At 36.4% G+C, this 26,744-nt stretch overlaps 1 protein-coding gene and 1 non-coding gene across 2 annotated transcripts; one reads left to right on the forward strand and one right to left on the reverse strand.

The window, feature by feature from the left end:
• Window positions 1-14,371: 14,371 nt before the first annotated feature.
• LOC114699058 lies at window positions 14,372-14,528 on the reverse strand. Its single transcript, XR_003735455.1, has one exon. It is a non-coding gene; the product is annotated as a U1 spliceosomal RNA (small nuclear RNA).
• A 3,177-nt stretch (window positions 14,529-17,705) lies between these two features.
• Atxn7l3b (ataxin 7 like 3B) lies at window positions 17,706-21,384 on the forward strand. Its single transcript, XM_028877979.2, has one exon. It carries the CDS (start codon window positions 18,061-18,063, stop codon window positions 18,352-18,354), a length of 294 nt encoding a protein of 97 aa, XP_028733812.1. The 5' UTR covers window positions 17,706-18,060; the 3' UTR covers window positions 18,355-21,384.
• Window positions 21,385-26,744: the final 5,360 nt, after the last annotated feature.

Consider the following 26,744-nt stretch of genomic DNA (forward strand, 5'->3'; position numbering starts at 1 on the left):
AGCCATCTCTCCAGCCCGCATCTCTGTATTTTACTGTTGAGAGGAAGTTGCCACAGTTACTCCACTCAACCACTGACATTACATTTAAAAAAATACAAGTACTTAAAACATTGCACATGCATATAATCATTATCTCATACTTCCAGGCAATTGTATTTCAAGTAATTCAAAACTAAAGACTGATATTTGTGTCAAGTAATTAATTGAAGTTGTTTATTGTCATATTGTCTATCTTCTCTCTACTCTGTATCACTTCTGCATTATTTTTACTCAGCATAAAGTTTTGCCTTGTAAATATGCGTGCAATTTAAAAATGTTAGTAAATTTACAACGTTGTTTAACAATCAGGACAATCATTTCACATTTGTCTCAATATTTCCATTGTTTCTGGAACTTAGCTTGAACTTATTTAAAGTTGATGTCCATTCCCAGCTCACCCTTTCTGGAAACACCGGTCTATTTTGTTGTCTTTATCCCTGCACTTTCTTTCAATTTTGTAGAAACAGAATTATATGCAATATTTTGCATGTGATTGCTTTCATATGGCATGATTCTTTTGACATTCTTCCATGTTATAATTGGAATATTTTTGTTTCCTTTATTACATAATAATATCTCATTTTATAGCTATATACTACATGCTAAGCATTCCTTAGTTGACATATATTGGATTGTAAATTTATAAAATTCTACTAGCATAGGAAAGTATTTCTTTGAACATTCATTCAACATTATGTTTGTATGAATCTTTATTTCAAATAGAGTCCTAAGAATAGAGTTAATGAACAGCATGAGAAATTTATTTCAAACATTTTAAAACAAACAATATAAATTGTTTGTTTGTTTTTCAACAAGGTTTTATGCAACCTAGCCTGGCTTCAAACTCTGATATATGGCTGAAGATAATCCTCCTGCCTCCATGACCTCAGTATTGGAATTTTAGGCACATGGCACCATGCTTTGCTGAGAAAGTACTTTATGGAATAGAACCACTACTACATATAATATCAACATTTTATGAGTATTCTAGCTTCTCTTATCAGAAAACTGTTGGGGGCAGATATCCAATGTGCCATGATAAACACACTGTGACTCTTAAAAGGGAAAGAGAGCAAAAAGTTCATAAAATTGTATGAGAATAATGCATGAAAATTTCCAAATTCTAAGACACATTACTCAGAAAATGCAAGCGATTCAGAATATACAGTGATAAATGTAAACATGAATTGTTTAAATCAAAAGAATGAGAAAAACATGAAACTATCAAGAAAAAGAATGATAAATAGATAACTTGCCAGAAATAATGAAGGCCATATGGCATGTGAATGATATAATCAGTAATTCTAGAGTGGAAAAGATTGTGAACTAAAAATTCTATATGCAAGAAAATTCCATAATTCCTTAAAAATAAATGCTTGACTTTAATCATTATGTTATAAAGTACCTTGAGATAAGTATTACTTAACCCTTTCTTTCATTGATTCTAAGATGTTCTTTTAATGTTCTAAGCAGTTGTGTGTGTGTGCAAATGTGTGTGTATTTTATTGGCATATATTTATTTGATATGCTAATAGGATTCACAAGGACATTTTAATGAGAATATATAATGTACTCTATATCTGTACTCCCCACCCACATATATTATGTATAAACATACATAAATATATAATGTTCAATTATGAAATAATATATATTATACTAATAAAATCTTAGCATCAATAGAAGTCACTGCATAATTGTGACACAGCACTTTTTATCATTTGGCAATGGACAAAAAGCCTGTGTTTCCACTGTGCAGAAAAATCTGAAACGAATAATATTCAAGGCTGTAAATGTGATTCATAAATCAATTCCTACCACCTTCAGGAAGGCCCATATTAATGACCATTTAAACCAGTTCTCCACTGAAAACCTAGAGAAGTCATCCTGAGTATTACCATTACCATGCCAAAAATTATATGATGGTATTAGTGTCCTTGCTTTTAACTATTATAAACTTATTACAATCCAATAAATTATATAATCAAACATATATGGTATAATATACTTAAATTATTCTTCACACACCACAGGCCAATTTTATGATAATAGTAAAACTTACTTGAAAATTCATTATGCATATGGAATGAATTGAGAGAAATCAGTAATCAGCAAACATTTTTAAGAATAGCTTATATACTCTAAATTATCTAACACCTGAATAGAGATGATGATTTTTAAGATCACTTACTTTGGAAATAAAAAAATTTGAGGCTGGACATGGTGGTCCATACCTTTAACCTCAGCGTTCAGAAGGCAGAAGCAGGTGAATATCCGTGAATTCAAAGCCAGACTAGTCCACATGAAAATAAAAGGTACCTCTCCAGACTATGCAAAGTTCAAAATAAATTTAACAGTCATATAAAAAGAAAATGAAATTGTTGAAATACCAGAAGAAAATGTCAGTAAGCAAAACAACACAGTACAATGATCATTTATTGACAATCTAAAGTTGAAAGACTGAATAGAGCCATAATAAACTAATTCAACTAGAATGTGGATAACAAGAAGAAAAATGTTTGCCACATGAATAGCCATAGCAAAGAAAGGATTAGAAATCTTTATATGCATTGTTTTCACATGCTAACCACTAATTTAATTTAGAATTAAGATAAAAGAGGCAAACAAAAAGAATGGAAGTTGTTTGAAATAAAATCAGCCTTCTTACACACAACAAAATATAAATTACTGCTCATATTTTAATAATGGAGAGTAAAATTTATTAGTGGAGAAGTAAATGAATAGAATCGTCTAAGTAGACATTTTGAAAACGTCTCAGAAATTACAAATGCATAAGCCTTTTTTGTATGATATCCCTGAAATGTAGTAACATTAGCACAAAATTAATGTAACAGCTAACAATCATGAAAAATTTATGAAACTGTGTTGTAGCACATTTTAGTGCCTATTCACAGTTTTATAGGAGAGCAAGTTTAACAAAACATTTAATAAATGATTCAATGAAATGTTTGCTTTTTGTCTAAACAATCACACTATACTGTAATAATCAAGTGGCTGAGAATATTCTTCTCCTAATTTCTGCCCTTTAACTTTCAAAAACAAATATGTTAGACTTGATCATAGTTCATATGTCAGTAACATCTGACATCAGAATCTGCCCAGCTTCTGTGATCTTTAAAGTGCTTGTGCATGCAAACACTCAGATACACATACTATTTAATGCATAGTTGTAAATACAGGCATCCATGTCTGTTATGCATGAGTCTGCATATACATAGAACAAGCGTCTGACTTGCTTGATATTTATTAGTCTTCTGTAGTCAGACTGTAGAGCAGCAGTGTTTTCCTTTAACTGAGTGCTTGAAATAAACCTTCAGTAATACAAATAAATTCCTGCAGGCTGGTTTTTTTTTCCAGTTGCACTATTACGGCTCCAACTTAGCTCATGTGTCTACATTTCCTTTATAACAGGCAGATGAGCATTGCATTCCCCTTGGAATTTTCAAAAAGTCAAGTTCCAAGGAACACTTTAGCCCCTTAGTAGCTCCTGACATTTTGAAAGTTTGTTCAGTGAAATCACCTTTTACAGGACATGTATCCTGAATGTCATCTCTAAAAAGAAAACGCCTCTCATGTAAGACTCATGTAAGAGCTTCCCTTCCCCTTCCTCCTCTTTCATGTCATGGTGCAACGTATAGATCCTCCAAAGAGAATAAGATTCTGCAGAAAAACACTCAGATCATACAAAAGGATTTATTCATAAGAGAAATTAATCTGACTGATGCAGAATTTATGAAATGCTGTCCTTTTATCTCTGTCAACAGATGAACCAGGCTCAAAAAGTTAAAATCACATGATGTGCTAATAAAGGTCATGATAGCCTTAACTCGCCACCTTCGAAACTCTTTTTTCTCTTGCTTTCATCTATGTAAGTAGAAAAAGGAAAGCCTTGCTGTTTCCGTACTTTTCTTGAATTAGAGATGATCCTGAGGCACACCTTTAACTCTGGGATGCAAAAAAATGTATATACTAGAGGAGCTCCATTTATAAAATCTTGGTGATGGATAGAACGGCATGTTATCCATGGTTCTTTCACTCTTTACTCTTGTTCCATGAAAAGCAAATATCTGGAAGAATAGTAGCAATTCAGATTCTACAAAGTTGACAGCCACAAATCAATAGTGGCAGGCCTTGATATTAGAAAGATTCTGATGTCAGATGTTACTGACCTATGAACCACCATCAACTCTAAGACGGGTAGAGCCTTCTATTATTGGAGAAGAAGGCAAAAAAAAATCTGTAGTGAAAATCCATGCAAATGTAATACCAGTTGAATAGATATCTATAAACATGTAACTATCATGATATGAAGGTCAACATTTACCTCACACTTAAAATGAAGAATCAATTATTCATATGATTATGTTTAAGTAATTTTCTCCTCATATCCTTATCAAACTCTAGAAAGTCATATTTTTATGAATTGACTTATTTCTATAATTAGACTCTTCTTACACATATGAAGTATTAATAAGCATATTAACATACACTGATACCTAATAAGACAATGATCAATTTCATATTAATTCAAAAATCATCACTGACCTGTGTAACATCATAAATAATAATCAGTAGTTGATATACCATGCATGATTCTTTGAAATAGCCTAGCAAAATAAGCAAAACAAAAGCCCAACTTTCATAAAATCCTGATTAGCTTTTATCTTATATTTCACAAAACTTAACAATATGAACTTAAGAGAGATATTGCCAATATTCTGCAATAGCCTGGCATTGAAGGTAAGAAAAAGTAAGAAGAGCATTATTCAATAATCTATGGTAAATTAGGCCAAACCTGCATTGTGGTTAGTATTAGACATTTTATCTTTTTTTCCTTGCACTATATAATAATTTCTGTCTTAAGATTGACATTACAATATTGTACATTGAAAAGGCTGTGTGCAAAAGACATTTTTTTGAGACAGGGTTTCTCTGTGTAGCTTTGTACCTTTCCTGGAACTCACTCTATAGCCCAGGCTGGCCTTGAACTCACAGAGATCCACCTGCCTCTGCCTCCCAAGTGCTGGGATTAAAGGCGTGCACCTCCACTGCCTGACATTTTTTTTTTTCTGGAAATGTACTTAGCAGGAAAGCAAACATTCCTGAATTTAACATTTTAAAAATAACCACACAACACAAATTGAAACTGTGAAGGGTGAAGTGACCGGAGAGCTCTGCCGTACAGCAAAACCAGCAAAGCCTTTATGCTCAGGCAAAGCATTCACCTTTTAACAGCATAGTAGTATACAAACTTTGCTTTTCAAGATGTTCATTGTCCTTGCTACATTAACTGAATTGTGGTTTTCCTTCTTCTACTACTAGCAGTCCCTTAAACACAATATGCAGATGCTAACACATGGAAATGGACTTTGCATGACATATTAATTTTACTCTCCAAGTCATATACTTTAAGCAAATAATTTACCAATTACTGTATTCTTGTATGATATTCCAGGACTCAGGGAGAATTTCCATGGCTTTCAGGGTGTATTTGATATTCATGGAAACAGGGAATAATGCCTATTGAGTCTAAGGAAGTGGTTGATTTAGTGAATATAATTTAATTTCATGCATATTTATTTATTATTTTCTATGTCTCCATAAAATTTTTAATAAATGTTCCACTCTGCATTTAAAATGGGTTTTGAGAAGGTGTGTACTATCCTAGGAATGGTTAACAATTCTTGATTTATTCTATGTAAGTTTGAAATAATCTAAAATATTTAACCTAAAATTTGCAGAATTTCACACAATAATGAACAACTATTTTCTTTCTGATATCAGGTATTGCAAAATACAATAGTTGCTTGGGATTTTGAGCATAAATCATACACTATGAAGCAGAATTTTTAAAAAAAATTATGACAGCTCAATAATATTGCAAGAAGGGGTCATAAATGTGCCAAGATATATTGATGGTTATAAAAGTTTTAGAGTGATAAGTAAATAGTGAGTAGGCTTTATTTTTAACTATTCAAATTTTCCTAGCATTAAAATAATAATAATTATCTCTTTATATAGCAATTCAGTCTCCATCTATCCACAACTGGGACTTGCCTTCTCTTTCCAATAGACATGAACATGAATGTCAACAAAATATGCAAGGTGATTCTTTATGCTGGAACAATAGTCAAAGCACAGTTTCAGTAATTGATAGAAAGCACAATGTTCTGAGTACTTCCCCTATTTTCCTTAGGGAGATGGAAAGCAGAGCCAGATCTTATTGGATTGAAGTGGATGGAATTGGCAGTGTGATTTACTGGATAGTATTCAACTGGCAGAAGAGTCCAAAGAAATCTACCAGGATTCACCGTGGGCTTTCGCTAGACATAATGACATCAAGAAGACAGCTCCATTTTTTTATACTCAAAAGTTCTATCTATAAGCAATCTCACTTCCTTTCTGTAACTGAAAGAAGTGCAGATTTGTGAAAAATCATCCAGAATTATTGCGTTTTATTTTATTCTATAATTTAACTCCATGGTATGGAATGGAAGAAGCCCTGACCAAAATAACCTTGGCAATAACTAAATTTAGGTTTAAATGCAAATATATATATGAATAATTCTGGTTCTAATATTGCAGTTAAAAAATTCTTAAAAGTTAACTTAAATTTATGTTTAAGCTAAATTATACACTAAGCATACATTTATTGAATATATATATTATATACATATATATTCAATAAATGAGAGAGAAATATATTTTGCACAAATATATTATATAATATATTATATTATAGAGAGAAACTATGATGATATTTTAGAGAGAGAAAACTATGCATGGATATTTTGCACAAATATATTATATAATATGGAAATATATTTACTATATATCATATATTATTTCATATGTTATATATAATACACATATTGTATATATATTCAGGCTGTGTTCACTAACAAGCTAAAACAAATTATACCTCAATAGTATTGTCAGTATCTAGAACCCAGAATTTGATTTTTAAAACCATTCTTCAATAAAATGAATAGAGTTCTGTATCAATGGGTCTTAATCTACACCTCTTAGAGGGATTATATGAAATGAAATTTTATTATAAGAAATAAACTTTTAACATACTGCAGGCCAAAAAAAATCAATTTAAAAAACCAAAGAAAGGGGTCAAGTCAAAGGTGAACAGAAACCCTTCTTATCAGAGTAGGATAAAACAAGTCAAGGAACAAAATACATATCCCAGTGTTGAATTATGCTACAAACAAAAAATAAATATCTCTGCTTCAACTCTGCAATAAATAAAAATAAGCAAATCTACATGGAGAAATCCAAATAATTTAAACAGATGTTTCTATCTCCTGGAGGTAAAATATAATCTCCTACTCAGTATTAACTTGTAGCTTATTTCTAAATATTAAATTAGTGAAAAATGTGTATCTGTAGGAAAGTTATCAGCAGAGAAGTCAGGCAAATATTATTTTATACAAGAAATCATTTTTAACGCTGATGTCCTACTATACTGTTTCACTCAAAGACCCATAATTTCTCTCTAACCATAAGAAGGATCACGAGACAAACCCCAATTCAGATTAACTCTATAAAATATTTGATCAGTGGCCCTAAAAACTATCATCAAAAGTAAGGAAATTCTGAAAAACTTTCACAATTTGGCAAAGACAAAGGAGACCCATTTTGTAATTAAATACAAAGACGTATTCTAGACAAGATCTTGTACTAGGAAAACAGTACTAGGGAAGAAACTAATTAAATCTGTGAGAATCTTAGAGAAAATGAAAATAATATTTCGGTTTGGGTTTATCTGTTGTAAGAAATTCATGGCACTAATGTAATATTAGAATGATAGGGCAAATAGGGTAGGGGGTACATGAAAACTCTAATACAATATTTGCAACTTTTTCAAGGCTGAATCTATTCAAATTTAAAAGATTTTTAGTAGCAAGGAAAGTGAATATGCAGTCAAAATAATGATTGTTGATACCAGAATGCAAACAGAAAAACCTCCCACAGCTGAAGTTAATGAAAACAGAGAATAGTTCAAAATGCACATGTGCTTGTATTCATGCTGATTTTGGGGGCCCCAAAACCCTTATAAAAGCTGGGCACCTGACAGAGTATATCTTTAACCCCAGCTCTAGAGAGGCAAGAGACTGGAGGATCCAGCGACTTGGTGACCAGACAATCTAAGAGAATTGGAAAGCTGCAGGTTTAGTGAGAGACCCTGCCTCAAAAATATAAGACAGAGAAGTGATTCAGTAATACATCCTAGTGTGTCAATCTCAGGCCTCCACATCAGCGTGCAAGGACAAATCACCTGTGCACATACATGCACACGCTCACTTGTGCATGTGTGCACACCTGCATGCAGTGCATACACACACACACACACACACACACACACACACACACACACACACGAAACCTCTGTGCAAGAAAAACTATAATTTTTCTTCTAAACAACCTACTTTTCCCCCAAAATAGTGTAAAGTACTACAGAGGTTTTGAGTGCTTAAGACATTAAATTAAAACAGACTTTAGACCTGCTGGTGTGTTGGGATGGTTGGGTGTGAACCCATTCAAGCCAACAGGAGATAGTCCTTGAAATAGGATTTAATCAAATTCCAGGAAGGAAATACAGAGGCCCCAGGATTACCAGAAGATAACACTGTACCCAGATGTTTCCAGCCATCTGAACAAAGCATTTGCCGGATTCCCTAATTTAACACACAGCTAAGAATATTGCTGTCTGTATACCCCAATAAATTAAGACTGTGATTTTTCTCTTTAAAATCACTTTATAGAGCATCCTTTAGACTCATATAAGGAGATGGCTTATTGGGTAAGTATTACCAAATAATCAATTCTTATTTAGAAAGCTGCCTTTATTTGTGTCACATTTAAGGGCTGAGAAATAAAGGCATAAAAATACCAATGACAGATAAAACTGAGAAAGTTACTCTGAACAAGCTCTTCTAGAACAGAGTCGTGCATATAAATTAGGTAAACACTAAAACTAGATCAAAAGGAAGTTCTTTAACTTTCATTTAAATGCATGAACAGCTGCGGCAGATCTAGTGTCACTGAATATACTGCCCAACAATGTGGAGTATGAAGGAAAGATCTTAGGATATTTTTAAACCCGTGCCAGATATGGCTGGATCTCTTCAACAATAAATGGATAATAGAATTATGTTATCTGTACTGTAGTTAATGTCAAGATTTATAGGACTTTGGTCACAGGTGTCCTTTGCTATCTCTATGGATAGAAAATATAACTGAAATAAATTTGCTCTTCACAATCACTATACAAATGGAGACAAGTCAAACTTCAGTTGAAAGATACAGACTGAGCGTGACTGTTTGGAAGTATCTTGAGTTTTCCTGTCTTTAAAAGTTATTGCTAAGGTAACATACATTTTAGCTATCACTGAAATACTTTATAGAAAGCCCTTTGTGTCTTTAAAGGCACTGATTATATATTCATGGAAGTAGATAACAACTCATAATCTTGTAGGACTTTATTCTTTCTTATGAAGCAATTTTATTTAAAGCATTTCATTTTCTTTGAAACTATTATTTTATTGCTTTTAGTGAAATTTCATCACTTTGGAATATTCCCTTCTCTGAACATGAGACTGAACATATTATGCTGAACCCATGTAATAAATTGTTGACATACTTTTAATAGTTTCTATAACATATAGTTGCTTGGATTTATCCTTTACCTCCACTCAAAAGCTATTTGGATGAGGGATCAGATTCCTTTAGCATTATATTCACAATTTGAGGCAACACACATACAAAAACCTCAGAGTTTAATAAACATAACAATAAGCTGGCTAAAGGCCTGTTGGCATTTGAAGACTAATTCTTCCCACGTTTTTAAAAAGCGTGTTTTCTTTACCCAGACTTGGAAAAGTTCACAGTAATATTACAAAGGACTCTGGTCACATCTGCCTCTTTTCCCCTCATTCCAACTTCTATAAGATTCCCCAATTTTCCCTCCCAGCTTTGTGTGCTCTCCTTTGTTTTTTCTTTATAACCCGCTGAGCCCAATGAGAGCTGCAGCAGCTGTAGATGCAGACACTGGAGCACAGTAACCTACAAGAGACAACACCCCTAAAGAAAACTGACTCTCCCCGACAGCAACTGTCAGGTAGTAATGGCTCTCAGCAAGGGTTGGGGCCTTAGGACTTCCTCCCCATCCACGCTGCAATGTTGGCCAGAATGTTTAATATTTAATGATTAATAGATTTTTAAGAAAGTTTCATCATATTTTACTTCCAGATAATCTTGTAAAGAGCGTATCTTTTTTTTTTTTTTTTTTTTTTTTTTTTTTGGTTTTTCGAGACAGGGTTTCTCTGTGTAGCTTTGTGCCTTTCCTGGAACTCACTTGGTAGCCCAGGCTGGCCTCGAACTCACAGAGATCCACCTGGCTCTGCCTCCCGAGTGCTGGGATTAAAGGCGTGTGCCATCACCGCCCGGGGGAACGTGTTTTTTTTAATATCATTTCAGAGAGGTTGTAGCTGTTTGACTTACTAACAAAATCCGTAAGGCCACAAAAGCGGTTATGTATCTAGGCTGTGTCTTTAGAGTCTATGGATATAAAGTCTGTATTATGCTTCTATAACAGAAGTGGAAATGTGGAGAGTAAAGGATGAATGAAATTACACGTTAGAGGTAAGGAATTTATTCCTTTCAGTTCCTAAAGCAGGATAGCATTTATCTCACTGCACAGGACTGCTTCAAAGGCACAACACAAGTGCCTGTGTTTTAAAGAGAAGTCCTCATAAAGTCAAATTATAAGGTCAACTGATAGGTGAAAAAATAAAGATCCAAAATAAAATACAGAAATATGGAAATTCTAAAAAACTATTAAATATGGTCAGGAATTCCACCTTGCCTAAGTGCATTCTCCTATTTGTTCTTTCTTTCTTCTCATTAATATTTAGTTCACAAATCTATCAAGACAATCACCACTATCTTTTGCCATTTGAGTCTAATGGAATTTTATATTTAATAATTTTAATTTCATGACTGGTTTTCAGAAGGAGGAGTAAAGTAGTATGAGAGAAAGCAACCCAACATTAGGGACTTGAACGTGAGTTTAAACATTAAAATCCTTCATCTCACAATTCAATTTGAAACACAAACATCATAAATTAGAGGAAATATATATATTCTCACATTTCCCTTTAAGAATCTGTGCTATAAAACACCACCTCATAAATTCTCACTTAGTCACTTCATCAATGGAATTGTGATGTCCCCATCGTCCTTGGGAATATATTATTCACTTACAGTTAGAGAAAATTAATGTGAGTATCATCATCTGAAGATTCTTTGATGATGGTGTTGGAGAGATGGCTTAGCAGTTAAGAGCACTGATTGCTCTTCCAAAGGTCCTGAGTTCAATTCCCAGCATCTACATGGCAATTCACAGTCTGATGCCCTCCTCTGGTCTGCAGAAAAAGCACAGACACACAGACACACAGACACACAGACACAAACACACACACACACACACACACACACACATTCTTTTTCTGGGAAGCTTTATATGTATTTGGTAAATTATTTTTTATGTCATTTCTCTTTGCTCTTTGGAATAATCCTCAGGGGAAACATCTGTCAGACGCATCAATTATATGAAGAGTTGGGCTACTAAATGATAAACTGCAAGTCTAAAACTTGCTGCAATAGAACTTTCTTTTTTATTATCAAGTATGAAGACCCGTCTGTGTACATAGCATTGTGCTTAATACAAAAGAAGGTACATATCTAATGTGTATGTATTATAGAATAAATGTCCAAGGCTCTGGAAGTAAGAGCTATTCTAATCAAAAAGTAACAGAAAGATATGTAATGGCTATGATATGTTTATTCATAGTTTACTAAAATAAAATTCTAGCAGCAATATGGAATTGCTGATACGATAGTAGAAATGGTAGATGACTGCAAATATCAAAGGTTGATAAAATTAGGGAAAGATAAACAAAAAGGGTGGTTGAGGAAATTTGGAGAGAGAGACTAAAGGAAACCAATGACCCCTGTAAATAAACACACCTGAATATTCTGGAACTTCTCTTGGCATTGAAAAGCAAATAACAGATTCAACACAAATGGAAAGCAAGTGTAAACAAAATGATGTGAGATTTAATCCAAAGAAAGAAATCAGAATGATCCTCTTAGAAAATATTAGTCATTAATCCATGACCAGTTCTCAGCCACTCTCCTGTTAGTACCCTAAGTTTCTCTTAATTCTACATTTACCAAGTTCTTTCAAGAAAATTAATCTCTCCCTTGGTGGCATATGCCAGATGACTATCTGTGGAACACAAGGAATAAAACCCTCCCACCCACCAGTTTAACAGCTTGACTTGAGAAAATAGCTCTTCATGGGAGAAGGCAAATAAAAACAAACCTAATGAACATTAGTCAAATTAGAACAATGCATGTTCAATTAATTACATGAATCTGTCTTTGTAACATAAAGACAAAGCACTGTGGAAAGACGATAGAAATAACCTTGATTTTATATCAAATAATAAAAGCTCAACTTGGTTAAAAGTTGTAAGAATGATGCCACATTTAAGCTGGGATGGTTTGTGGTACACCACTATAACCCTAACATTTATTACAATTAAGCAGGAGGCTCAGAAGTTTGAAGACAGCCTGGCTTGCCAAACAACATTGTATCTCAAAAAATAAAATAAAAAACATTCTAAATTGACATTTGATGCATTTCTAAATTAAGTGTGTGATTCTTGTTTGGATGGATAATTTGCTAATTTGAAAAATATTGCGATATATTCCTATAGTAACAAAATGAATATAACATATTATTCATATTATTCAGAGTTCATAAATTTCATGTAGTTTTCTTTCACCAGTACATTTTATACTGATAATATGATTAATGTCTTATAAATTAATGCTAATTCTATTTTTTTCAACACATTTAGCCTTTACTAAACTTTTGACAAATAGAAAAAAAATAGACATTGCGAAAACTATCCATACCAGGAAAAAAAAATTAGATGAGTCAGCAGATTTGCCAATTGGTCCTAATTTTGTTACTCACAGATATCCCTTGATATCTCTGGCTTTAATTTCCCTATCCAACATAAAAGTATTGTTTTTATTTACTGCTTTTTCTATTAAGTTGGATGAGTATAAAGATCAAACCATGAGTCTTTTTTCATAGAGTCTTCTGTTCTAATAGCTCACACCATAGTGTTTACTCTGAGGAGTACTAGAAATTAATAGACATGTTTTACTAATCTAGACTGGCCTTGCACAATAGTTTTGGGGTCATGATAAAACTCCTCACAAATCTCTAGGGTTATGTTTCCAAACACTACTGTGTTCAGCAAAACTACAGTTAGCAAGATCAAGATCCATTAAAGGACATGGCTTATCAGGGAAGAAAGGGGAATCAATATACTGTCACTTAGAAATTGATTTATTAGACGTTACAGAGCATTTTTATGTCTAAAGGGAACCCTGCTTGTTATCCTTGTAAAGCTTTTGAATAGAGGAGCTCTTCTTCATTTTCAGGCACCATTGCTGTAGCAACCTGACCTAGGAAAATAATTTTACCACAGGATTCAATTGAACAAATTAGAATCTTTAAAGCATTTTATACTGTCAGTATGTATTGATTACAGTTTCTAATGTAGTACAAATGAACAAACAACAACAACAACAAACTGATAAAAGCAGCTGAAGGAACAAAAGGTTTAGGTTAGTTTACAGTTCCAGGATACAGTCCTTCATGACAGTCAACGCATGAGGGCAGGAACAGAAAGCCAACTGGTTCCACTGCATTCACAGTTAGGGTGCAGCAAATGATCAGGAAGTGGGGGCTGCCTATAAAGCCTACCTACTACTAATGACACACTTCCATCAGTAGAGTGCCACCTCTTAAAGGTTCCATGACCTTTCCAAACAGCTCTCAACTTAGTGTTCCTAGGGACCTATTGTTCAAAAACATGAGCATATGGGATATATTTTACCTTCAGTCCATAATACCATATTAGACTAAAATTGAATTTATTTCACCTTGAATTTCCATGTAAAGAAAAGCTATCAAAAATTATTTGACTTTCATTTAAGAAAAACCTGAAATACTGAAGAAGTGCCACAATCTTCTTAAAAATATTTTTAAAGCATTTGCCTGTACACACAAACATATTCCCAAGAAAATCACTGTAGAAATGTGATTGTCAGTTGGGTTATTGACTTCTAGATCCATCTAGATGCATTCTGATACCTCATTTTTCTATTTCCTGTGAACACAAAAATGACAATATATGTGTCTTCTTGTTTGTTTTATAGAGAACACAAACACAGTTCTCACCACCACTAATTATGCAGTTGAGGTTCTCACATTTGAAGAAGCCAAAGATGTCAACACATTCCAAGTCCAACAATGAGTTGTCCCTAGGAAAATGCCTTCTTGACCATGGTATCTTCCCCTGCCAGGTAAGTATAAACATTTATGTAATGAGTCCTTTTCTGTCCCACCAGCCAGTCCCCAAATAATGACATGGAGACTTCTTATTAATTATGAAAGCTCAGTCTATAGCTTAGGCTTGTTTCTAACTAGCTCTTACAACTTAAATTAACCCATTTATATTAATTGGGTTCTATCATGTGGCATTACCTCTCACCTATCTTCCACCTCCTGTTTTCTTTCCATGTCTGGCTGGCCTCCCCTGTCTCTCTTCCTTCCAGAGTCTTCTCTGTGCCTCTTGCTTAGCTATTGGCCATTTAGCTCTTTATTAAACCAGTCATAGGGTACCTGAGCAAAGACACATCTTCACAGTGTACAAAAATATTGTTCCACAGTAAATATATAGCTTACAGTCATTTAAAAAAATATGTTTAGAGCCAGGCGGTGGTGGTGCATGCCTTTAATCCCAGCACTTGGGAGGCAGAGCCAGGAAGATCCTCTGTGAGTTTGAGGCCAGCCTGGACTACCAAGTGAGTCCCAGGAAAGGCTCAAAGCTACACAGAGAAACCCAGTCTTGAAAAAACCAAATATATATATATATATATATATATATATATATATATATATATGTTTAGATACAAATTCAAGTGTTTTCCTCTTTGAAAGAGTGGCTCATCTCATTGTACAATTTGTTTAATGGGAAAAAAGAATCAAAGATGGTTGGAATTTTATTGTATCCTTTTGGTGCACTACATATTTTAATGCATATACTTTAAGGTCATTTATGAAGAAGTATTCCATATTATTTGCTTTCTACTTAGATAATGTATTAAATATTGATAAATTTAGCATCTTTGACTCTCAATTAAGAGAAATAATAAATTATTTCTCACTTATTTTTCTGATAATGTTGATTTAAAATGAAATATCCAGTATATTTCCCCATGAATTAAGGAAATTCAGCTAGTGATACAAATAGAGTGTAAGACAAAATTACAGTAAGACTACAAATTTTCAATACACTAGTGTTTATTTAGTAAGGGTAAATCGAATAAAACACTGACAGAATTTTAAAATGGTTTCGATCTTATTATTTAACTTTCTGTTAACACAAAAGCACATATATTTTGAAACAATTTTTTATTGAATTTATTAGCTAAATAGAAGACAGTTTCCGACTCACATAGTACAAGGTTTAGAAAAACAATCTCATATTTTTTAGTTAGAATTAAGTGAACAAAGGCTCTTTAGATGACCAGGCAAGAAAAAAAAATGACACATGGATGATAACAAAGGATTTGTCTGTTAGTAAGAACTTTTGTTTGACACTGAATGTGTCATCACTAGCTTATATCAAATTATGCTAGAAATACAGAAAGAGAGATATTCAGACACAAACCAAGACCTGCAAGAAAGAAAGAAAAGAAGCCTAAATTTCACATAAGTCTCAGCGATTCATAGATATGCTCTGGAAAGCATTGTTTTAGCTTAAGTTTGAATATGGAATAAGAGGAAAGAACTGCAAAAATGCCTAAAGTCATAACCATAGTTTTCTCACCTAACTAGGCGCATAACAGTTTACACCACTAGACATCATGCCAGGCACTGTGTGAAAATTCATACATATTGCCATGTGTCTCACGACAAAACTCTGTGATGGCATCTATTACTGAAATTTAAAAAAAAAAAAAACCCACAAATTCAAACCTAAGATTTACATAGGCATTTACTGTAGGAGGCAATCTGGTTCATGAACATGGACTTTTAATCATTATATTATATGGTCTGTTGTATGGCTATTAGAAGATTCCACACTGCATCAAAATGCTTATTTTTAATCTAGAATATATAAACTAAACAAAACTCATTTTTTTTTAAAAAAGTTCTGCCTTAAATTATAAAAACAAGACCTTTGGGCACACAAAAATTAAGTTTTCATAAGCTTTCAAAATGATCAGTATCTGCCAATTTATGGTTTCTAAAATGATTCAACAGGTAATCAGAAAATCAAACTGTTTACAAATAATTTTCACTCATAAGCCGATGAGTGTAAGATAATTCTGTACTCATGAAAACTTATTTATCAATTAATGTTGAAACTAAGAGTGTTGTGATGTTTTGCTATAATATGGAAACTTTGAATAAGAAAGCTATAAATGAGCATTTAATTTTTTCTTTAACCACAGTTCTCCTTTGATAAATTACAAAAGTAAAGCAGTTGGGGAGGAGAATCAAAAAAATGAACAAAAAAGAGGGGGAAATAATACAGTGACTTTCATATATTTGAATTCCCAGCTAAGCCGGTTAGGAATAGTTGACATTTTCTGATGCACTGTGGTCAGTAGTGTATTTTATTAGTTGACCTAAACAGCAGAATAAGGACTTGCTTTAGTCAAACGAGAAAAGTTAGAAGAGCTGGCTGCAGGGAATCGGGTGGGCCTACTCCAGTTCTCACAATGAAAGCCAAGGAACGTCAGGAAAAGCTTCCGCTGTCTGCGTCTTCCAAACAATGCATGCATCGTTTTTATCATCTAGCGATTTTAGAGACGTATGTAATCATTTCTTTACAGTCACGCTGACTTAATGGTCTTATAAGTGAGATAAATGCCTTAGGTTTGTTTGATCAATATATTTGAATTACGCGTTTAGTGTCAAGATTCTAGCTTTTTTTTTTTTTCCCCAAAGAAAGACTGAACCATGAACTATACGGTAATTTGTTTCCTTGCACCATCTAGTGGATTTAAATGACAACTGCGGCAGTACCGTAAATAACTGTAAGTCAGTCCTGTGGGTCAAATTTTCAGTCGTCCGTGGGGGGAAATACTATGCCTAAAATCATCCGATTGACTCCACAGCAGGGCAAGCCATGATGATCAGAAATCGATTAAACATAGGTGAGGTCCTTCGCGAGTGTGCAAAGAGCCCACACTAGGAGAGAGAGAACACAGCCTCTCTGATCTCCTTTCACGAACCCAGAGAAGGGGCGGCACGCATGCTTTAGTCCTCCCCACCGGCTCTTCCCTACCCATCCTCCACCCATGCTCGCAGCCAGCGGGTGTTGCTGCTGCTGCTACTACTGCTGCTGCTGCTGCTGCTGCTGCTGCTGCAGCTGCTGCAACCCGAGCCTCCGCACTGGCGGGGGCGGGGTGTGTGTGTGGCGGGGGGTGGGGGGAAGCCAGCGCGCAGGCGCACGGCCGGGCGGAAGTGGGGGGGCGGGCCCAGACCGTCCGCGAGCGGAAGCGGCCGAGAACGGGCTGGGCGAGCAGGCGTTGCGAGACGGTTGAGCGGTGAGTCGGACCCCAGGGGCGCAGCTCGGAATCCAACCCCCTTTCCCCGCCGCCCCCCGGAACGCGGCTGTCGTCGGAGCCGGGCGAGCGTCGGGGGCCTCCGGAGCAGCCGTTGCTGTCGCCGAGCCGGAGGAGGGAAGGGACGCGGCCCGGAGGAGAGGCCCGGCAGGCCTAGCGCGGCCCGCGGAGCCCGGCGCGTCGCTGTCTGCCCGTGAGTAAGAAAAAAAAGAGAGAGAGAAATAAAAAACAAAAACCCAGCGCTTCCCCCCACCCCCGGTTAAGATGGAGGAGATCTCGTTGGCCAACTTGGATACTAACAAGCTGGAGGCCATCGCCCAGGAGATCTACGTAGACCTGATAGAGGATTCCTGCCTGGGCTTCTGCTTTGAGGTGCACCGGGCGGTCAAGTGTGGCTACTTCTACCTGGAGTTCGCGGACACCGGGAGCGTGAAGGATTTTGGCATCCAGCCCGTGGAAGACAAAGGAGCATGCCGCCACCCGCTTTGCGCCCTGCCGGGGGACCCCGGGAACGGGCCCCAGACGGAGCTGCAGCGTTCGCCGCCCGAATTCCAGTAGGCACAGCCGGGAGAGAGGGCGACAGTGGCCAGGACAATCATGGAGACTGGTCCCGTGGCTTGGAGGAGTAAGCTAAGTTGGAGGTGGGGGGGTGGGGGGAAGAAAAGGAATAAAAAAAAAAAAGCAGATAAAAGTCCCAGTTACCCCTTAAAGATCTTAAGCATTTAAAAAAAGAAAAACAAAACAACGACAACAACAACAACAACAAAAAAACCCAAAGAAGAGAGTTTAGGAATTTGGATCCATTTGAAAGGGTACCCAGTGCCAGCTCTGAAATCCTGAGCGGGACAATGTCCAGAGGCGTCATGCTGTATTTTGAGCTCTATACATACACCTGGATGTGCAGGATCCCTGTACTGCCCTCAGTACACGGGTGAGCAGCTGTGTACCCAGTGTAGAAAATGCTTCTGTTTCTCAGATTTTTGCATCTGCTTGATGTCAAGGGCTTCCTGCAAAGTTTGGATGCTGGTGATGGTCAGGCCATAATCAGTCAGCTTCGGTGGACTGCTCCTCTGATTCCTAAGCCTCCAATTGGGCCTCTTTGATACAAATGAAAGTCAGGTATGAAACTTGAATACTAAAACAATATTAATTCCCGTTTGAATTTGGTAGGAAGCCCTGGACCTTGTCTACAAGAAGTTCAGAATCGCCTATTTTCCAAAGGTCCAGGATTTTCAGTGATTTCAGCTGATGTGGGGACAAGGCCTCGCCTTTGGCTCATCAAAAGCCCTGTCTTTCCATCCCACTCGGTGGCAAAGGTTTGGCAAAGGACGAGGTGGTTTGCAAACAGTTGAAGATTGTGTTTTGATGCTGTGAGGATGAAGGAGACCTCCGCAACTGCATCACCACCATCTCCGCCTGGAAGATTCGTGTCGTGAATTACTGTGGACATAAGTTTGATGGGACAGTCTTTCCCTAATTTTGAGTTACTGGTGATGTGACCAGTCTGTGGGTCTGTCTCCGTCATTATGACAGGTCACTGTCCTCCACAGGCACCACTGAACTACAGAAGAGCATGGTGGCCAAGCAGGAGGGAACTTTTTCCATCTGCCCTCAGTAATGTGAATGAGTTCAATGCTAAGAGCCCTGAAACAGGCCTTGCTTCCCTGGTATGGTTGTAGAATCTCCTCTTCCTTAAGTTGAGCAGTCAGATCCCTGCTATGGTGAATTCAGACTGTCTCCACCTTCTCTGCCCTCACAAATGACAGTACTTCACTCGGTCCACTGGACCTTGGTGGCAGTGGCTATCTTTGTTGTTGGAAGTTAGGAAAAGACCTCCAAAATTCCCTGACTTTGGAGGCTGGGGTAGAAGTGGATGGGAAGTGACTGGCGGATCGAAACTGTCCTCTGATTTCGCCCTTTAGGGAGGGTTTTGGAGGGTAGGAGGGTGGGAGTCGTGAGGTGAGCAGAATAGAACGGTGCTGCTTTATTTGAAATGTTTTCTTACCTCATTCTGTGCCCCAGTAAAGGGTCCAGCCTCATCTGTCCGGCTTGGCCATGGTCCTGTCACTGCTCCACTGCCGATCTGGTGCAGCTCATAATTCCAGGTGCTGCTTGCCTGCACTCTCGCTTTTATCTTGACCAATTTCAGTTCCTCTTCCAGTGTTCCTGCCTCTGAAGCCTACACAAGTTTCCTTTTTCCTTTTGTTTGTCTTAATTATTTTGGGTTTGTTGTTCTCTTAAGTTTTTACGTTGTTGGTTTTGTTTTACCTGTTTTTATGCAAGACTCAGAGGAGAATCTTCTCATGGCTCCCTCTGGATTGGGATGGGAAGGTAGCTTAATTTCTTTTGTGTGTGTTTGCAAGGCAGTGTCATTCCTAAACATTTCTTTTATATAGGACTGCCTTGCTAGTATATCCCCCTGCTCTGTCATGAGATCTTTTCTTCCCATTGCTACTTGGATATCGCCTCTTAGGACTTGCAGCAGAACCATGAATGCTGGTATACACAAGGATGGAGTTAGTTCTGCTCCACTTTCCTAACCCTATTGTCTACGCATCTTCCTTTTCCCAGGTTCTGTTGGAACTGTATGGACTAATTTGGGTTACTGTACTCAAGAGTTAAGGAAACTATAGTGCTTGGGCCTTGAGACTATCTATTGCCTTCTCAGAGTTCTCCAGCTCAGGGTTGGGGCCTAGTTACAGTTTGATGGATCCTCAGTCCAAGAAATATGAGAACTTAGGAAACAATGAACCCTTGGCCAGGAACTAAAAATACTTTTAAAAGATAGCTTGCTCCATGAGTTCTTTCAGCATTCTCAGTAAATTCAAGAAAAAGCGGTCTTAAGGCTCCTGTCTATTAAAGTATTTGGAAACATGATGACAGGGAGGACGGCCATGGCCCACTCACTCTTGCCTTCAGATAGGAAGCTCAAATGTGACTTTAGTATTTCCTTTCTTGTCTGTTCTGGATAGAACATAAGAAGTGGGTGGTAGTGTGGGGTAATGGTTTGCTCATATGACTTTGCTTTTTTGTTTTGTTCCTGTCTCCATCATTTCCATTAGGGCCATAGCTCCCCACCCTGTGTAAATAGAAGTGGGCTCAGTTCAGCTACTATTGCCCTGGGGAACAACTACTTTTTGGGGAGCTAATGTTCTCCACCATATAGTTGACAGTGGTTAGGAACTCTCCCTTCCCTGCTTTTCCTGTAACAGCAGAATCCTATCCTTCCTCTTCGATTAATTGTATTGACCACTCTGTAATCCTACTATGTATCTGAGTGTGTGTGTATGGGGAAAGGGGTTCTTTAACATTTCTGTGGTTTGTGGTTTTTTCTTCCATAAATTAGTTCCCACCACCGCATGCCCAGGGTCCACTGCCTGGCATTATCGCATGCTGGGATCATTAGGGGAGGGTAGTGTGAAATTTACCACTGTCCTTTGTTTTGGAGATTCTTATTTTTTAATAAGTAATCCATCCTATACAAATAGCTAATTAACTCTGTGTGTTCTCCTGCCCATATGGCTGCTGGTGTAAATAAATTGCATTTTCCCGTTGCTAAACAGTAATAATAAAATTTAAAAAAATATATATTTGGCTCATTTTTTTAATAGCAAATTTCCCAGGCATTGGCATAGCAAAATAAATGTTTACCCACTCTTGAATCTTGGTGCTTGAATGGGAGGTATATTAGAATCCATAGAGGAACTCTCTCTAGCTTTTGTCGCTTGATCTAACGCTTCAAATTTAGCTGTCTCCAGTATCCAGTGAGGAAAAAATACACAATCTTCCCTTTTCCATATGAGGTAAGAAGGACATACAATAAATATAACCCAGACCTATTAAAAATGCACTGTAATAGGTTAACTTGAATAGAGCTTATTGTTTTAAATATATACACCATCATCAATCAATCTTTAGGACAAATAAATGATACATGGCAGAAAATGTTTCTGCCTTCTTACAGGATCACTATCCTATATGATCCCATTCCTTTGTGGTTTTTGTTGGTTTTAGTCTAGAGTTTGAGCACTTTCTAGAAATTGTTCATAAAACTTAGTTCTGATCAAAGTCACCATTTTTTACCCAGCTTAGAAATCATAATAGTTACAAGTTGGAAATAGATGAATACAAAGTAGTCATGGCAATGGGACCAGAGTAGTAAAGTCTTACAAGGATACTTCAGATAGCCTTCAGACATGTAATATATGCCATTCAGTCTTCTCTTCCATGAGCATAGGTTTTCACTAAATACCATTGTACACTTAAGATCAATGGTCCTATTTGTTGAGAAAATGTTTAAAAAGAAAAAGGACCTCTATTAAAGTAATAAGGGAAGTTTAACAAGAGAAAGCCTGGAAATTCTCACAAAATTTTCCTAAATTTCCATTACTTAAATCTATATAGGAATCTACTATAAATTAGTATTTAAATTAGCTATTGAAAAAAAAATCCTATTTTGTAGATTTCAATCTACGATAGTCCTAAGTGTTTTCTACAGTGAGATAAAGACCTAAGTATGTTCTATATCTATAGATAGAAAAGACACCAAATAGTTTATAGCTGTATGCTAGATTTAATTATATTACAAGGTTTTTTGGGTTTTTTTGTTTTTGTTTTTTTATAGAAAAGTAGAAAGTGTCCTGAAGTAGTAAGGATTCAGGCAAACTTCCCCTGCAAGCAAACTGCCTCCTTAACCTGAGTTGCCAACTTTTCTTTACTTTAAATGTGTCTTAAATAATGAGCATGTATCTGTGTGCTTAAACACAAGGCAAAAGTGGTTTGGTTTGGTTTGGTTTTTCCAGACAGGGTTTCTCTGTGTAGCTTTGTCCCTTTCCTGGAACTCACTTGGTAGCCCAGGCTGGCCTCGAACTCACAGAGATCCACCTGGCTCTGCCTCCCAGAGTGCTGGGATTAAAGGTGTGCGCTACCACTACCCAGCAAAAGTATTTCTTAACATTAATGCTGAAAACAGTTGAAGTGTCAGCCCTCTGGTTTACTGTGCCGGTGAAGGTATGTCATTCACAGTTCACCTTGATTTTAATATTTATGAAATTATTAACATGATGTGCTTAATTCAAAAAGATGTTACACATAAAACGGAAAGGCCTTGGAGTTTAGTTTGTTTTCCCAATCTTCAAAACATTTCTAGTTCTACTTGGGCCTCATTGGAAATACCCATGCTAAAAAATAATTATTAAGTTGATTTTAGAAATGAAAATGCTATGTGTCTTGCTGACACTTTGAAACCCTAAAGTCATTCGAAAGGATGGAAACAAACATAAAATGCAGATATTGGAACTCATTTATTGAAATAATGTAATGAAAAGCATGATTCTTAATAACTTTATGGTAGCCAATTTCAGAATGAAAACTAAATGTTTAAAATGTAACTAGACAAAGGTGACTTAAACCAGGTGTTGTGGTGCTTGGCTGTAAGCCAACTCCTGAGGCAGAAACAGGACCACCAGGAGTTCAGAGCCAGCCTTAGCTGTATGAGGAGTTCAGTCACTCTAGGCTCTATGAGATAACTGTCTCAAAATAAAATGGAGGCAGCGCTTCAAGAGTTTGTAGATAAATGAATACGTCTATAAAAATTCCCATCCTATCTAATGAAAAAAAATTATCCCATCCAATAAAAACTACTCAACAGAATTGTATAGGTAGAGCAAAACTATCACGCAGTCATATATTCCAAATACATTTGATACATGAAATGGTAACAAACCCCTCAAAAAAGTCAGGCGGGCGTTGGTGGCGCACGCCTTTAATCCCAGCACTCGGGAGGCAGAGCCAGGCGGATCTCTGTGAGTTCGAGGCCAGCCTGGGCTACCAAGTGAGCTCCAGGAAAGGCGCAAAGCTACACAGAGAAACCCTGTCTCGAAAAAAAAAAAAATTACCAAAAGTCAGTATATTCAAGTTAGTCACATACTAGCACACAACACATTAATACTGGAGGGAAATCATGAGAATTGCAACAGAGACAGTTTTCTGAAAATTAATGACTTTTAAATGATCTGTGTAGAGACAACTAAAGGCCTTTTGTACATTGAAGAGGGGAGGCAGTCTGCAACAGTTACCATGCTTCACGCTGATACTGGGAAGTGGAAGGATGCTTTCAAAAGCAGAAGTGACTTCAGCACACTGACTCCACCACTTGCAATCCTGGGAAGGGGAGGCAGGAAGACTGCTTTGATTTCAAATCCACCCTGAGTTACATACTGAGCTCAAGGCCTGTCTGAGCTTCAGAGAGAAACCTCATCTCAAAAAGAAAGAAAAGAAAAAGAAAAATGAATGATTGAGAGTTAAAACCATACTGTTTTCAGTAACTTTTAGATGGATGCTTTAATAGACTCCATAAAAATGACGTTGTAATGAGAGATTGCACCAGTATTAATGGATATAAGACCAATTCTCACAGTCAGAAATCAAGAGTGTGTGTGTATCACATTTTACATGTGTAATGGAATATAACAAATTATAATTGTTCTGTGAAATAATATACCAACAAAGGTTTAAGAGCTTAGGCAAAAAGTGAAATTTTCTAGTGTATTGAAAATGTCTCAAATGGAGAAAGGAAGGATGCCCATGGATAAACGAAAAAATAAGTCCTCGAACCAAGCACCTGAGTTAAAAATGATAGTGATTAAAATACAATAAATTTTTTTCAAGTTTGCTAAACTAAGTTTTATGTGAAAAGTGAGATATAAAAATGGATAAGTATTTAACAAATTGAATATTTTACATATGAGTTTATTTCAGAATTGCACATTGATGTCATGATAAGCTAATATTAGTGAATACTAAGGCAATATATTTTCTTATATATTTATTATTCATAAGTGAATAATAGAATCACTCTAAGTTATAAAATTTCCTCTGCAGATTAACAACGTAGTATAGAACGGTAACATTTTTTAATGTAGGAGGATGTTTATAAATGTATGTAGGTAAAATTTTTAAAGGTAACAAATCAAAATATTAAAGCTAATAAAATGAAAACACAATAACCTGATGTTATAGTTTTGCTGTCCCTTAGGATATGGGAATTATGTAGGAAATCATTATAAAATTGACAAGTGTTCAGAGTACAAGAACAAATATCCAAATGGCCAAAAGGATATGAAAAGTTCCCATTAAGTTCAGAGAAAGTTTTTATTGCTACTCTTCATTGTAGAAAGGAAATGAAATGATGCTAGATGTCCACCAACAGATAAATGGAGAATGAACATAAGATATGGAAAGGAATTTATTGAGCTACTTATTAAGATAATTTTATATGTTATAAAATTTTAATTTATTGAGAAAAGATAAATTATGAAATTTGCAGGGAAATGGATGGAACTGGAATACAGTAAATGGGGTAACCTAGAACATGTCTCTGATGGGTTAAAGGTTCTAGTAGAAGTGGACTGGGGATAGGCCTTAGGAATGCTGAGAGCAAGAAAATAAAGAGGAGGGCTGGGCGGTGGTGGTGACGCACACCTTTAATCCCAACACTCTGCCAAGGAGGCAGAGGCAGGCAGATCTCTGTGAGTTCGAGGCCAGCCTCATCTACAAAGTGAGTTCCAGGATAGGCACTAAAACTACACAGAGAAACCCTGTGTTGGAAAAAAAAAATAAGAAAAGGAAAGAGGAGGAAGGAATAGGGCTGTGGGGGCGAGGGTTCAGAAAAAAATGGATTGTGTATACAAACTTTGTAAAGAATCCTATTAATGCTGGGCGGTGGTGGCACACGCCTTTAGTCCCAGCACTCAGGAGGCAGAGCCAGTGGATCTCTGTGAGTTCAAGGCCAGCCTGGACTACAGAGTGAGACCAAGGACAGGCACCAAAAATGACACAGAGAAACCCTGTCTCGAAAAAAACTAAAAAAAAAAAAAAAAAAAAAAAGGCAATCGTATTACTCAGCAAGCTCACTAAAAAGGATAAATTCCGACAGTCAAGTGGAGCAAATTTAAACCACAGCAAGTGAGCAAAAGCCTTGCTGTCTTCCCCACAAGACAAGGCCCATGCTCCCACTGTGCTCTTAATACACGTGCAGTCCGAGATGCAGGTGAAAATGGGGAAGCAAAGAAGAAATTGCACTGTGAAAAAGGCAAACACTGTTATGAAAATGGGGGACTAGGCTCTGTTCTTCACAGCTTAAAACCACAAATGTGAGCTTGTTGACAAGCCTCCATCCCTAATGAAAGGATGGGCAGGCCTGATAAAGTGATGCAGATAAGTAGATATGTACCTTCCGGTCTTCAGAGAGCAAGAATGCCAGCCAAAGGGGAAGCAAATGAAACGGGTCATCAGTGTTGCTCTCAGTTTCCGTCTCTTCTACTGAAAGTCAAATGTGCATCAAAAGTTGACCTTTGCAACACCTGACTGACTCTTAGTTTTCACAAAATATGAACTAATAACAAATATGTATTTCATTAGGAATTTCCTATGTAGCCCTTGTATCTAATCATTCACTTAAAGGAAATTTTGTTTCTATAGTTCGTTGTTTCTCCTCACTACTGAATTAGGACCCCTTTCTTATGAATATTGGGTACAGATTGCTATAAATGAAACCTTAAATTAAAACTGAATTTTAACATAAAAGAAGGACAAGGAAAGACCAGAGAGATAACTCAGTTGTTAAAAATTCTTTCTGACAAGCATGTGTACCTAAGTTGAGATCTCAAGCACCCATGAAAATAGCTAGGTGTGATGACATACCCCTATAACCTCCAAAAATAAAATGGAGAGCAATCAAGACACCCAACATTAACCCCCACCTAGCATGTTACCAGCTTACAAATGACACATCCCCTCACTAACAGGTACATATACTGCACACAACTCAGACACGCAAAACTAAAAGAATAAAAAGTGGAAAGAGAATACTGACATAGTATTGAATACAAAAGCAATTATATTTTGAAACATGGAAAACAAATAATAATGATGGCGAAACAGTTCTA

Source organism: Peromyscus leucopus, chromosome 18 (assembly GCF_004664715.2).
Source record: "Peromyscus leucopus breed LL Stock chromosome 18, UCI_PerLeu_2.1, whole genome shotgun sequence".
In the NCBI taxonomy this organism is placed as follows: domain Eukaryota; kingdom Metazoa; phylum Chordata; class Mammalia; order Rodentia; family Cricetidae; genus Peromyscus; species Peromyscus leucopus.

What these genes read in the sequence shown, in the direction of transcription:
- Atxn7l3b (XM_028877979.2), top strand. Translation starts at nt 18,061, where the DNA reads ATGGAGGAGATCTCGTTGGCCAACTTGGATACTAACAAGCTGGAGGCC.